General features: G+C 45.5%; 1 protein-coding gene across 3 annotated transcripts in view; it reads right to left on the bottom strand.

The window, feature by feature from the left end:
- Nucleotides 1–13,557, bottom strand: part of HEATR5A (HEAT repeat containing 5A) — a 191,630-nt gene that overhangs the window by 128,335 nt on the left and 49,738 nt on the right. For all 3 annotated transcript variants that reach the window (XM_075844387.1, XM_075844388.1, XM_075844389.1), the window contains exons 15-18: nucleotides 2,254–2,429; nucleotides 2,056–2,161; nucleotides 565–755; nucleotides 317–476 (exon numbers count right to left, since the gene is read on the bottom strand). In XM_075844387.1, the coding sequence (XP_075700502.1) occupies nucleotides 317–476; nucleotides 565–755; nucleotides 2,056–2,161; nucleotides 2,254–2,429 (633 nt within the window). The remainder of the gene's footprint in view (nucleotides 1–316; nucleotides 477–564; nucleotides 756–2,055; nucleotides 2,162–2,253; nucleotides 2,430–13,557) is intronic.

The raw sequence follows: 13,557 nt of genomic DNA, 5'->3' as shown, positions 1-13,557 counted from the left end.
TATAGTAATGAAGTATTGTTATAGTAATGTAGTATTATTATAGTAATGTAGTTTAGTTGCAGTAATGAAGTATTGTTATAGTAATGCAGTATTATTATAGTAGTTCAAATAACTAATTGATTAACAATAATTTTGTATTGCATCAAATTTGAAAGTAATGCGGCCCGTCAACTTCACATTTTTTCTATGTGCGGCCCATTTACCTGGCCAAGTTTGAGACCCCTGTGTTACAGTAACGTGCCAAAGTATTGTATTTCCTTGGCGACATCAAATGAACAGTTAATGACAACTTGAGCTTCATAGTTTTTCAACTCACTTGGACTTCAGGAGATGTAGTGTCTTGAGACAATGAGTGCAAGACAGCAACACAAGATGCTAAATGTTGTGTAGAGCCAATTCCTCCAAGGTACCTGTGCAAAGAACCTAAGGCTAAGGAGTGACCAGTTCTGGCCACCACATCTCTGGCTACCTTCAACCTGAAAATTCAAGGAAAAAATTATATTCACTTGTGAGATTAAAGGACAGTAGATTGACATAGTATTTTGATAACCACAAATCACCTACTTGTCAAAGCTTGCTTGACCTAGACTAGAAGTGTATAATGGTTCAGATACTACATGGGCCAACCTGGCCATGCATTCCACAGCAGCACAGCGCAGCCATGGGTTTCTGCTCTCCAGTGCTCCTACAATCAGGGACAAACATGGTCTTCGAGTTTCTTCTGGCCCTAAATTAATGTGGTTGGAAGCCAAGTGCTGTAGAAACAAAGTAGAGCTGAATGTGAAACACACGATAGATATGCAAAGACGGTAAATGTTTTAATCAAATCTATTCGTTTTTTTTGTCACATAAGACTGGAATATCCAATTTGGGACTATATGATTGTTAATTTTGTCTTTGTGTAAAATATAAGTTTCCACATGGGAAAGTAAATTTCACCATATGAACAAAAATTGTAGAAGGATCAACAATAAAAGGGGTTTTCTGGGATTTTGTATTTTCTTATTTAGCCCACTTATTCATGAAGAATAAGAGGGCTTTTGAATGACATGTTTTTTATTTTAAAAAAAACAGCCTCCCTCTGGGGCCGACTAAACTGAGCGCCGCTGCATTTAAACATTGAAGCAGTGCTGAAGTCTGTACATATCCTCCCCTCCCTCCCAGTTTGTGCAATGTATGGGACACCCCCGTACATTGCATAGAAAGGGTGTCCTCGCTGCGCCTATGCTACATAAAGACAGTTTCTGACATACCTGCAAGGGAAAAATGCTAGTACATTACACAAACTGGGAGGGAGGGGGAGGTTATGTACAATGTACTAGCATTTTCCCCTTGCAGATATGTCAGAAACTGTCTTTATGTAGCATAGGCGCAGCGAGGACACACTTTCTATGCAATGTACCGGTGTCCCATACAATGCACAGACTGGGAGGGAGGATTCCACAGACTCAGAGGGAGAGGGGAGTTTATGTATGGACTGTGGTTAAATACCAAAATAAAGTCCCCGAGAACCTGTTAGAATAAATGTCCTACCCTTGATTCCACGGTCTCCAGCTGGTCTTTGTAATGATGGGACAACCTGGAATGTGACAGTCAATCACTGGTTGCAGCAGTGATGCCAATAAGTATGGATTATGATTACAGTGGCAAAATATTTGGGTATGGCACGTCATGGCTACTGCCATGTAAAAACTGACAGGACACCACGGGAACATCAGCACTGGAGCAGCAAAAATTGTAACAGGTGAGAGTTGTGTTTTTTTTTTTTTAATTTTATCACATATATTGCTGCTAGATTTTCAACTCCTAGACAACCCTTTAAAAATATAAAAGTCTTCTGCATGTAGCCACCAATAGAGGGAGTCCAGGAGCTTCTGCATACAATATATACACTGCTCAATAATAAAACATGCAGTAAGCTCCTGGGCTCCCCCACGTGGTGATTGCAGGCAGCCAGAAACTAATCATTTAAATGTCTTTGCAGAGATATTGGAACTCTGTATCAGAAAAACGCAGCTCTGACAGCAATAAAGTCATACTAAAATATTAACCTACTTTGAGAAAGCAACACAAAGCAGACAAGGCAGATAACTGGACACTCTGCTGACGAGAGCCCTTTGTCTGTTTGATAGAATCCACTAACTGCTCCAATATTTGAGTTCTGTAAACAACAAGTTAAATTATTAATTTTACCAAATAAAATTCATGAATGAAATGTATAAACCTGACCAGTCATGACAAAATCAATATTACCTTTGTGACTCCGGCATATTTGACAACAAAACACCAAAGAGTGAGGCAGCAGTTTTAATGACGGTAAAGGCTGGTGGCAGAGGAGTAGGAACGGACTCTCCTTCGGAGGGCATATGGTAGATGGCATGTGGGTCATATTCCAAACTACCACCAGGAATCCCATTACTGTGGACGAACTGTACATTAAATGCACAATTAGAAAACACCAAGAAAAATAAATGTTAATAAGAAAAATGTTAAAGAGGCTCTGTCACCAGATTTTGCAACCCCTATCTGCTATTGCAGCAGATAGGCGCTGCAATGTAGATTACAGTAACGTTTTTATTTTTAAAAAACGAGCATTTTTGGCCAAGTTATGACCATTTTTGTATTTATGCAAATGAGGCTTGCAAAAGTCCAAGTAGGCGTGTTTAAAGTAAAAGTCCAAGTGGGCGTGTATTATGTGCGTACATCGGGGCGTTTTTAATACTTTTAACTAGCTGGGCGTTCTGATGAGAAGTATCATCCACTTCTCTTCAGAACGCCCAGATTCTGCCAGATCACGCTGTGACGTCACTCACAGGTCCTGCATCGTGTCAGACGAGCGAGGACACCGGCACCAGAGGCTACAGTTGATTCTGCAGCAGCATCAGCGTTTGCAGGTAAGTAGCTACATCGACTTACCTGCTAACGCCGATGCTGCTGCAGAATCAACTGAAGCCTCCGGTGCCGGTGTCCTCGCTCGTCTGACACGATGCAGGACCTGTGAGTGACGACACAGCGTGATCTCTCGAGAACACGGCTGTGTCTGCACTGCCAGAAGCTGGGCGTTCTGAAGAGAAGTGGATGATATTTCTTATCAGAACGCCCAGCTAGTAAAAGTATTAAAAACGCCCCGATGTACGCACATAATACACGCCCACTTGGACTTTTACTTTTAAACACACCCACTTGGACTTTTGCAAGCCTCATTTGCATAACTACAAAAATGGTCATAACTTGGCCAAAAATGCTCGTTTTTAAAAAATAAAAACGTTACTGTAATCTACATTGCAGCGCCTATCTGTTGCAATAGCAGATAGGGGTTGCAAAATCTGGTGACAGAGCCTCTTTAAGTCACTAAACTAACAACTAAAATAAAGGAGTTTTCCAGGTTAAAAAACTTCAGCCCACTGTTTTTTTAGGTAATGCCTCGTGTATTTAATTTAATTTGAATTAATTAGATTTACTTCTCGAGAAGAGAAATAACATGATTTTTGTACTTACCAGTAAAATCCCTTTCTCATTGAATTCACTGGGGGACACAGTACCATGGGTATAGGCCACTGTCACTAGGGGGCTGAAGCTAAGTAAACATTAAAAAAATGTTTGTTTCCGCCCAGTGGTCTACACCCTCTGCCAACGGCGGTTTAGGAGCTTAAAGTGGCCCTGGAAAATAAAGTGGCCCCATGTTGTGGGTGGGGCCAGAACAAGTAGGCGGAGTCAACAAACCATTAGCTGTAGCCACATTGGTAAAAGATGTAATAATGCAGCCTTATTATCATTGTCAGCATTGGGCTTTCACACCACAGTATTTCTATTAATATAATGTATGTGCGAATAAAGCTCCCAGGAGAAGCATTAAACAGTTTAAAAAATGGATGTCTCTGCTGTCTGCCCTCCATAGGCGCCCATGTTAAAAAAAAAAAAAGCACATACATGTTTTTTTTATATTTCAATAAAACATTTTTTTTTCATGTGGCACCGGGAGAGGAATTCGTGGGTGCTGGACGTAAACAATGAAGAACGGTGTATTCCTTGTGGACTCACTGGTGTGATTATTGTAGGAGAATTCTGCCCATGGGAGCAACTGCACCCAGTCATCATGCTGCTTGGAAATGAAGTGGCGTAGGGAGTTCTCCAAGATCTGATTGATCCTCTCGACCTGACCATGGAATGAGGATGGTAGGCTGATGAAAAGTCCAATTTCACACCGAGGAGTCCGCAGAGGGCTCTCCAGAACTTCGAGGTACACTGATCGGGGGGATCAGACACAATATGCTGCGGCAAACCGTGCAGGCAAAAGATGTGTTGGATCAACAGCTTAGCCAGCTGAGGAGCAGAAGGAAGAACGGTCAGAGGAACGAAGTGGGGCATCTTCGAAAATCGGTCCACAACCCAGACATCACTGTATCCAGCAGAGAGAGGCAGGTCCGTAATAAAGTCCATAGCTATATGCTGCCAGGGAGCATTGGGCACAGGCAATGGCTGGAGTAGACCAGCAGATCTGGAGTGAGCAGCCTTGTTGGCTGCACATACAGAACAGGAAGAAACAAAGTCCATAATATCCTTGGGCAGCGTGGGCCACCAGAAATGACGAGCAATCAAATCCCGGGTCTTACGGACCCCCGTGTGACCTGCCAGAGAGGAGTGTCCCCAGCGGAGGATTCTTCCACGATCAGCCAGGCGCACAAAAGTCCTCCCTGGAGGAATGTCCCCAACTTGCAGGGGATTGACAGAGATAATGCAAGACGGATCAATAATATTCTGTGGACTCTCCATGGTGTCTTCCGTCTCAAAAGACCTGGACAAGGCATCGGCCCTCACATTCTTGTCGGCCGGGCGATAATGGAGCTCAAACTGGAAGTTTGTAAAGAACAGTGACCACATGGCCTGACGAGGGTTCAGCCGTTGTGCCGTCTGGAGGTAGGTCAGATTCTTGTTGTCTGTAAAATCAGGATCAGATGAGCTGCGCCCTCTAATAGATGTCTCCATTCTTCCAGGGCCAATTTGATGGCGAGTAACTCCCGATCCCCAATCGAGTAGTTGCGTTCTGCGGAAGAGAAGAGCTTAGAAAAATATCCACATACCCTTGACTTGCCCTTGGGACCTCTCTGGAACAGGAGTGCACCAGCACCGACAGAGGATGCGTCCACCTCCAACGAGAACTGAAGAGAGACATCTGGATGATGGAGGATAGAGGCTGAAGTGAAGGCACTCTTCAGGCTATTGAATGCGGACTCGGGAGTCCACATCTTGGCGTTCATACCCTTCTTAGTAAGGTTAGAGATGGGAGAAGTCAGTGAGAAGTTTGGAATAAACTGCCTGTAGAAATTAGCGAATCCCAAAAAGCGCAGTATGGCCCTCAAGCCTTGAGGACGTGGCCACTCCAAAACAGACTTTACCTTCTCAGGATCCATCTCGAGACCTCGATTCGAGACGATATAGTCCAGGAAGGGTAGAGCATCTTTGTCAAACACGCACTTCTCCAACTTGGCGTACAGACGAATCTCCCTTAACCGTAGCAGAACTTGACGGACATGTCTGTGGTGCGTCATAATAGGATCTGGAGAAAAAAAATTAAGATGTGATCAAGGTACACTACTACACAAACATAGAGAAGGTCACGGAAAATGTCAGTCACAAACTCCTGGAAGACCACGGGAGCATTACACAGGCCGAAGGGCATTACTAGATACTCATAGTGTCCATCACGGGTGTTAAATGCAGTCTTCCATTCATCGCCCTGTCGAATCAGGACTAGGTTGTAAGCCCCACGAAGGTCTAGTTCAGAAAAAAATCTGGGCACCACGTATACGATCAAACAGTTCAGAGATCAGTGTCAACGGATATTTATTCTTCACCGTGATCTGGTTGAGACCTCGGTAGTCGACGAAGAGAGCCATCTTTCTTTTTGACAGAGAAGAACCCGGATCCTGCTGGGGAGGAAGACTTTCGTATGAAGCCCCTCTCCAAGTTCTCTTTCACATAGGCGGACATGGTTTCTGGCAAGGAGAGAGGATATACCCTACCACGGGGAAGGGATGCACCAGGAATCAGCTCGATAGGGCAGTCATATGCCCGATGTGGAGGCAATGTCTCAGCCTCCCTCTTGCTGAAGACATCCGAGAATGCAGCATGACGACTCGGCAATCCTGCCAATGACCGAGGCAGCGAAGGCTGAGCCAAAACAAATCTGCACTAGGCAACGACCTTGACACTCAGGGCCCCACTGGAGAACCTCCTCAGAATTCCAGTCCAGGACTGGGGCATGCAGTCGGAGCCAAGGTAGGCCCAGCAACACAGGGTTAACAGCTTTGGATAGCACATAGAAAGGCAGAAGTTCGGAGTGAAGGGCTCCCACATGGAGCTTCAGCGGCTTGGTCAGAGCTATAACTGGGTCTGGCAGAGGTAGTCCATTCACTGAAGCTACTGTCCATGGGTTCTCCAGAGGGGTGGTGGGTAATTGCAGAAAATCCACCAGGTCTCTACGGATGAAATTAGCAGCGGATCCAGAGTCCAGATACACATAGACCTGATGCGTTTTCTCGCCGGACACTATGGTCACAGGTATGGACAATCTAGACGGAAGTCCATTCTTACCCAAGGTTGTCACTCCGAGCAACACTATGTTTTGTAATCTTTGGGGACACAGGCGTACGAGATGGCCACCGAGGCAGCAATAAAGACAGAGTCCAGACGTGCATCTGCGTTGTCTCTCCTGGGTGGATAACTTACACTGGTCCATTATTACCGACTCCTTAGGAGGATCGACAACGGAGGACAGCAGGGGTTGCTGCAAAGTAGGGGCCAGACTGGGAAGGACTTCCTCCCGTCGAACCTCTTGGAGGCGTTCTCGGATCCGTATAGCAATCTGGGCAGACAGAAGGATGAGGTCATCCATGGTAGACGGCAGATCCTGACCGGCAAGTTCGTCCTTAATTCTAGAAGCCAGTCCATGAAAGAATGCAGACACCAGAGCCTCATTGTTCCATAACAGCTCTCCCGCCAGCGTGCGGAAGTGGATGGCGTACTCACTCACGGAGGTGTCTCCTTGGCGTAGGTTAATCAAAGATGCCGCTGCAGAGGAGACCCGTCCAGGCTCCTCAAACACCATGTGAAAAGTCCGGAGGAAGGCTTGGAAGTCACGGGTCTCTGGTCCTTGTCTCTCCCAGATAGGGTTCGCCCATGCAAGAGCCTTGCCGGTGAGGAGAGAGATGATGAAAGCGACCCTTGTGCCATCAGACGAAAATGTCCTATTATACAGGCTGAAGTGGATCTGGCACTGATTCAAAAATCCACTACAGGTACTTGCTTCTCCATCATAGCGGTCAGGAAGTGGCAAAGAAACAAGCGGGTCAACACTGCCAAGAGGTGTAGTCTGAGGATCAACACTGCCAGGAGGTGTAGTAGGAGGAACGGCAGCTTGTGCCCCCTGCCGACGTGCAAGAATGTTCAACGCCTGGAGGAGTTGGTCCTGTTGAGAACGGAGGTCCAGCATATCCGCTCGCATCTCTTGCGGGGTCCTTGGCCTGAGCGTACTGTCACGAAGGGTCTGTGGACCCACTGAGCCGTACCGCCTTGGCGGTAAGGCAGCTAGCCAATAGGTGAAAGTTTATAGTTCGTATAGGTACCTGTGGCAGCTCAGACTGCAGCAGGGCAAGCTCGGCTAGGACTAGGCAGCAGGTAGACGTCAGGCGAGGTGAAGCAGGTCAGACATGGAAAACAGCACAACACAACTTTGGCACAGCACAGTGCTCGACCAGGATGGTATGGAATGCAAGGAACAGGAACTGGAACAGGTACAGAAAACAGGAACTGGAACAGGAAACACACTAGGAGGCCATCACATAGACAAACTAAGAAACATCAACAACGCTCAGGCATAGAAGCAGGGGGCTGGACCCCTCTTATAGCCCAGGGTACTCACGGGTCAAAGTTCATCAAGAAGTCCAGTACGCGTGCTGCCCCTTTAAGACCGGGCATGAGATTGCGCGTGCACCCTACGGGATCCGTAGTGGCTGCGGCTGTCAGGAGGGGATTGGAGCCGACAGCCCGCAGCCACGGACATTACAGACGCTGATTGGTCAGCGTCATACACTCTTCTTTACAACGCCCAGTTGGTAAAAAAGTAAAAACACGCCCAGTTGTCTATTAAGAAAGTAATTAGAATAAATCTAAAATTGTGCATAACTTGCTCAAAATTGATAGTTTTTCTGATGTATCAATTTATGTGGTAATAACTTTAGAATGCTTTAATGTATCCAAGCGATTCTGAGACTGTTTTCTCGTGACACAATGTACTTTATGATAGTGGTAAAATGTGGTCAATATATTCAGTGTTTATTTGTGAAAAACATCAAAATTCAGTGAAAATTTTGCAAAAATTTGTCTTTTTCTAAATTTAAATGTATTTGCTTGTAAAACAGATCGTAATACCACACAAAATAGTTACTAGTTAACAGTTCCCATATGTCTACTTTATGTTGTCCTTTTATTTTTCTAGGACATTACAAGGCTTCTAACTTTAGCAGCAATTTCTCACATTTTCAAGAAAATTTCAAAAGGCTATTTTATCAGGGACCACTTCAGTTCTGAGGTGGCTTTGAGGGCCTTACATATTAGAAAGTCTCCATAAATCACCCCGTTTTAAAAACTAGACCCTCAAAGTATTCAAAACAGCATTCAGAAAGTTTCTTAACCCTTTAGGCGTTTCACAGGAATTAAAGCAAAGTAGAGGGGAAATTTACAATTTTCATTTTTTTTTTTGCCAAAATTCATTGGTAATACATTTTTTTCTTTAACACAGAAAGTTTTCCAGGGAAATACAACTCAATATTTATTGCCCAGATTCTGCCCTTTTTAGAAATATAACACATGTGGCGCTAGTGACCTAATGGACTGAAACACAGGCCTCAGAAGCACCTAGAGGATATTTGGGCTTCCTTTTTTTTTAGAATATATTTTAGGCACCATGTCAGGTTTGAAGAGGTCTTGTGGTGCCAAAACAGTGGAAACCTCCCAAAAGTGACCCAATTTTGGAAACTAAACCCCTCAAGAAATTTATCTAGGGGTATAGTTAGCATTTTAACCCCAACATTTTTTTTTACTAAACTTATGGGAATTAGTCTGTAAAAATGAAAATCTACTTTTTTTTAAAAAAAATCTAGAAATATATAATTCTTACAAGGAATAAATGAGAAAAAGCACCCCAACATTTGTAAAGCATCTTCTCCCGATTACGGCAATGCCCCATATGTGGTAAACAACTGCTGTTTGGACTCACGGCAGGGCTCAAAATGGCAGGAGCACCATTTGGATTTTGGAGAGCAGATTTTGCAGGACTAGTTTTCAGTACCATGTTGTGTTTGCAGCGCCCTAGAGGAACCAAAACAGTGGAAACCGCCCAGAAGTGACCCCATTTTGGAAACTACATCCCTCAAGGAATATTTCTAGGGGAATAGTTAGAATTTTGACCCCACACACGCTTTTTGCAGAATTTATTGGAATTATGCCATGAAATAAAAAATCTAAATTGTTTCTAATAAAATGAAGGTTTAGCTCATATGTTTTCATTTTCACAATAGATAAAGGAGAAAAAGCACCACAACTTTTGTAAAGCAAACTCTTCTGACCACAGTAATACCCCATATGTGGTAATAAGCTGCTGTTTGAACACACGTCAGGGCTTAGAAAGGACGGAGCGCCATTTGACTTTTGGAGCTCAAGTTTTGCTGGAATGGTTTGCGGCGCCATATGACATTTGCAAAGCCCCAGTGGGGCCAAAATACTGCAAACCCCGCAAACGTGACCCCATTTGGGAAACTACACCCCTCATGGAATTTATCTAGCGGTATAGTGAGCATTTTGACCCATTTCAGCATTTCTTTGCTGAATTTATTGGAATTAGGAAGTGAAAATGAAAATCTATATTCTTTCCACTAAAATGTTGCATTTTTTCATTTTCACAAGGAATAAAGGAGACAATTTCTCCCGAGTACGGCAATACCCGATATATGGTAAAAAACTGCTATTTGGAAACACGGCAGGGCTCAGAGTGGCAGGAGTGCTACTTGGCACGCAGATTTTGCTTGATTTTTGGTTTTTGGGCACCATGTCGCGTTTGTAGAGCCCCTGAGGTACCAGTACAGTAGAAACCCGAGAAGTGACTCCTTTTTGGAAACTATACCCCTCAGATCATTCATCTAGGGGTGTAGTGAGCATTTTTATCCCACAAGTGTTTCATAGATTGTATTAGAATAAGGCAGAGAAAATGGAAAAATTATTTTTTCCCAAAATACGTAGTTTTGCGCCCAATTTTTTATTTTCACTGGGGGCAATAGGGAAAAAAACACCACACAATTTGTTACCCAATTTTCCCAAATCTGGCAATACCCCATGTGTGACCCTAAACTGCTGTTTGGGCACATGGCAGAGCTGAAAATGGAAAGAGCGCCATTTGGCTTTTAAAGCGTAGATTTTGCTGGACCATGTTGCATTTGCAGAGCTCCCTTAGGTACCAGGATAGTGTGTAAAACTCTATAAAAGTGACCCCATTTTGTAAACGACACCTCTCAAGGCATTTATCATTTGCCTGGACATATGGCAGGGCTTAGGAGTGAAAAAACAAATGCGCATGTGAGGCCTATTTTGGTGATTTTCGCAGCATTGGCCCACAATTACATAGCTCTGGGGTCAAATAGTAAAACAAACCCCAAGTAGTGAGCCCCATTTTGGAAACTGCTCCGCTCAAGGCATTTTTTAAGGGCTGTAGTGAGCTTTTTGACCCCACAGGTTGTTTTTTTTTACTAGAAATGAACGCTCAGGGGGGCGTGGCCTAGCGGTGAATGTGAGAGGACGTGTGTGACCGGAGCTCCTGCTGTATTCATCCTATAAGGTCCATATATCCCGTAAAATTCGGGGAAAATAGCTTCCCCAGGGTCTTACCAGAGTCTGGAGGTGGAGGAGCACGAGTACCCGGCCATAATGACACGCTCAAAGAAGCAGAAGTCGCCGCCAGCGAGTCCCGGGTCCCGCGAGTCCCGGGATGGCGCCGAGGAGAAGGAAGGCCGCAATAGAGGCCTCCGGCAGGAAGTAGTGGAGAAGCTGGAGAGGTTCGCCCGCACGCCGAGAGCAGGGGGGGCGGCTGCACAGCAGCGAAAGTCGGCTGGAGATCAGGCAGCTGGAGGCTCATCTTATGGATCCAGGTACTCTCCTTTGGCGGGGGACATGAGAAGTGAGGAGGAGGAGGAGGAGATGAGTGGCGCCATGCAGGATCAGCCAGGTGCTGGAGGGAAAAGTGGAGTAAGGAAGGAGGAACCCTCCCTAAAGGACATTTTGGCAGCGGTGAAGCAAAATTCTATGGTCCTTAATACCTTAGCAAGCCAGATGGGTGGATTGAAGGAGGACATTTTGCTGCTCAGGAATGATTTGCAGAAAGTTGCGGAACGCACCACTGCCGTGGAAGGGAGAGTCTCAGACATGGAGGATGCGATTCCTCACATAAAGCAGGATGTACAGGCACACTCGCAGGCAGTGGCGACATTGCTGGCTAAGACAGACGATATGGAAAATCGGCTGAGACGGAATAACGTTCGCCTTGTGGGGGTTCCGGAAAGAGTGGAGGGAACGAATCCGGATGACTTCTTTGAAAAGTGGCTGATAGACACATTTGGCAGAGAGGAATTGACCCCTTTATTTGCGGTGGAGAGAGCGCACAGGGTGCCGACCAGACCTGGCCCTCCGGGAAGGCCGCCGAGACCGGTGCTGATAAAGATTTTACATTATAAAGATAGAGACAAGATCCTGAGGAAAGCTAGAGAACGTCAAGACATCTCCTTTAATGGGGTGAAAGTGTCCTTCTTCCCGGATTTCTCTATGGAAGTACAACGGAAAAGATCACAGTTTATGGATATAAAGAGACGCCTAAGGGCGTTACAAGTGCAATATTCAATGATGTATCCTGCCCGTCTGAGAGTGGTGGCGCTGGGCACAACTTCCTTTTTCGAGACACCGAGAGAAGCGGTTAGATGGTTGGATAGCCATGAAAGTCAGCTGAGACCGGCGGAGGCAGAGGGACGGCGTTGATACGGAACAGACCGGCTGACAAAAGGAGGCTGGGGTTGCGGGACTGAACCAGGTGTCGTAGAAAATTGCAAGATATGGCATTGAGGGTTTCTGGTCATGTTTGGACTTGGAGTTGGAGGGCATGGTTGCGGTGAACGCGGAAGACCGGAAGAGGAGGAATGTGTTTATGGACATTGAGGGGTACCGATATGTTGAAGGGATGGTAGTTTATTTGCAAGAAAATGGCAGCGGGAGGGATGGTCAGTTACGCGGGAAAAGTGCATAACGAGTTATGGTATTGTTGAATGTACGGTGGGCGGAGTTGACCTGCCGACGCTTGTTATGGGTAATGGCAGATACGTTCTGTCGCCCCAACCCTTGGAAAAGGGTAGGTTGCAGGGGGAGGTTGCAGGGGGGGGAGGGGAGGGAGGGAAAGAGGACCCAGCCGGTCGGATATGTAAAATTACGAGAACAGGATAGGATGTGTTGGGATATGTTGAGGGATGATGGGATCACTTAATTGTTTGTCCTGGAATGTACGGGGCCTGCGGGAAGCCAGAAAACGACAGGCGGTATTTGATTTTATTAGGAAACAGGAGTCGAGGGTGATAGGATTACAGGAGACACATATGACTAGGGATTCAGTCTCCATGATGCATAGGGCCTGGGTAGGCCATAGTTTTCATTCTTACCATACTACATATTCAAGGGGGGTGAGTCTTCTCATACATAGGGCAGTGCCATTCATATGTCACGACTCCTTCCAGGATGTGGAGGGGCGGTATGTGGGGGTACACTGTACGATGTATCATTGGAATTGTGTGTTGGTGGTGTTGTATGTCCCCCCTCCATTTTCTAGCGGATGTATCAAGAAAGTGGTGGAGGAACTGGCTAGGTACCCGGAGGTGCCGTTAATAGTGATGGGGGATTTTAACGCAGTATTGAATACCAATATGGATAAATTCGGCATGACAGGGGGAGGTTTAACAGTGTTTGGCCATCTTGTTGCTGAAATGGGTTGGCGGGACATATGGAGGGATAAACATCCAAATAGCTTTCAGTATTCTTGTGCGTCTTCCACGTATCAGTCTTTATCCAGGATAGACCTAATCTTGTGCTCACCGGCAGCGGTACCATTTGTAGCCCAGATAGAATACTTGCAAAGAGCGTTATCGGATCATTCTCCTTTGTTAATGAAGGTAGAGACGGAGGGGAGGACAGGGCGGGGGCAAGGGTGCTGGAAACTCAATGCCCTTTGGCTGAAGTTGATAGATAATAAACAAATTTTAGACCTCATAAAGGAATACTTTCAATTCAATTCGGGAACGGTACCGCAAGAGATACTGTGGGACGCGATGAAGGCGTGGCTGAGAGGGGTGTTCATCCAGCACATTTCAGCAGTAAAAACACGGTCTAGACAATTAGGAGAAGCGCTGCTGGAAAGGGTAACGGAGACAGAAAGGCTACATATAATGGATAACACACCAGACACATTGAAGC

The sequence above is a fragment of the Rhinoderma darwinii genome, chromosome 12 (assembly GCF_050947455.1).
Source record: "Rhinoderma darwinii isolate aRhiDar2 chromosome 12, aRhiDar2.hap1, whole genome shotgun sequence".
Lineage (NCBI taxonomy): Eukaryota > Metazoa > Chordata > Amphibia > Anura > Rhinodermatidae > Rhinoderma > Rhinoderma darwinii.
This window is presented reverse-complemented; position numbering and strand designations above follow the sequence as displayed.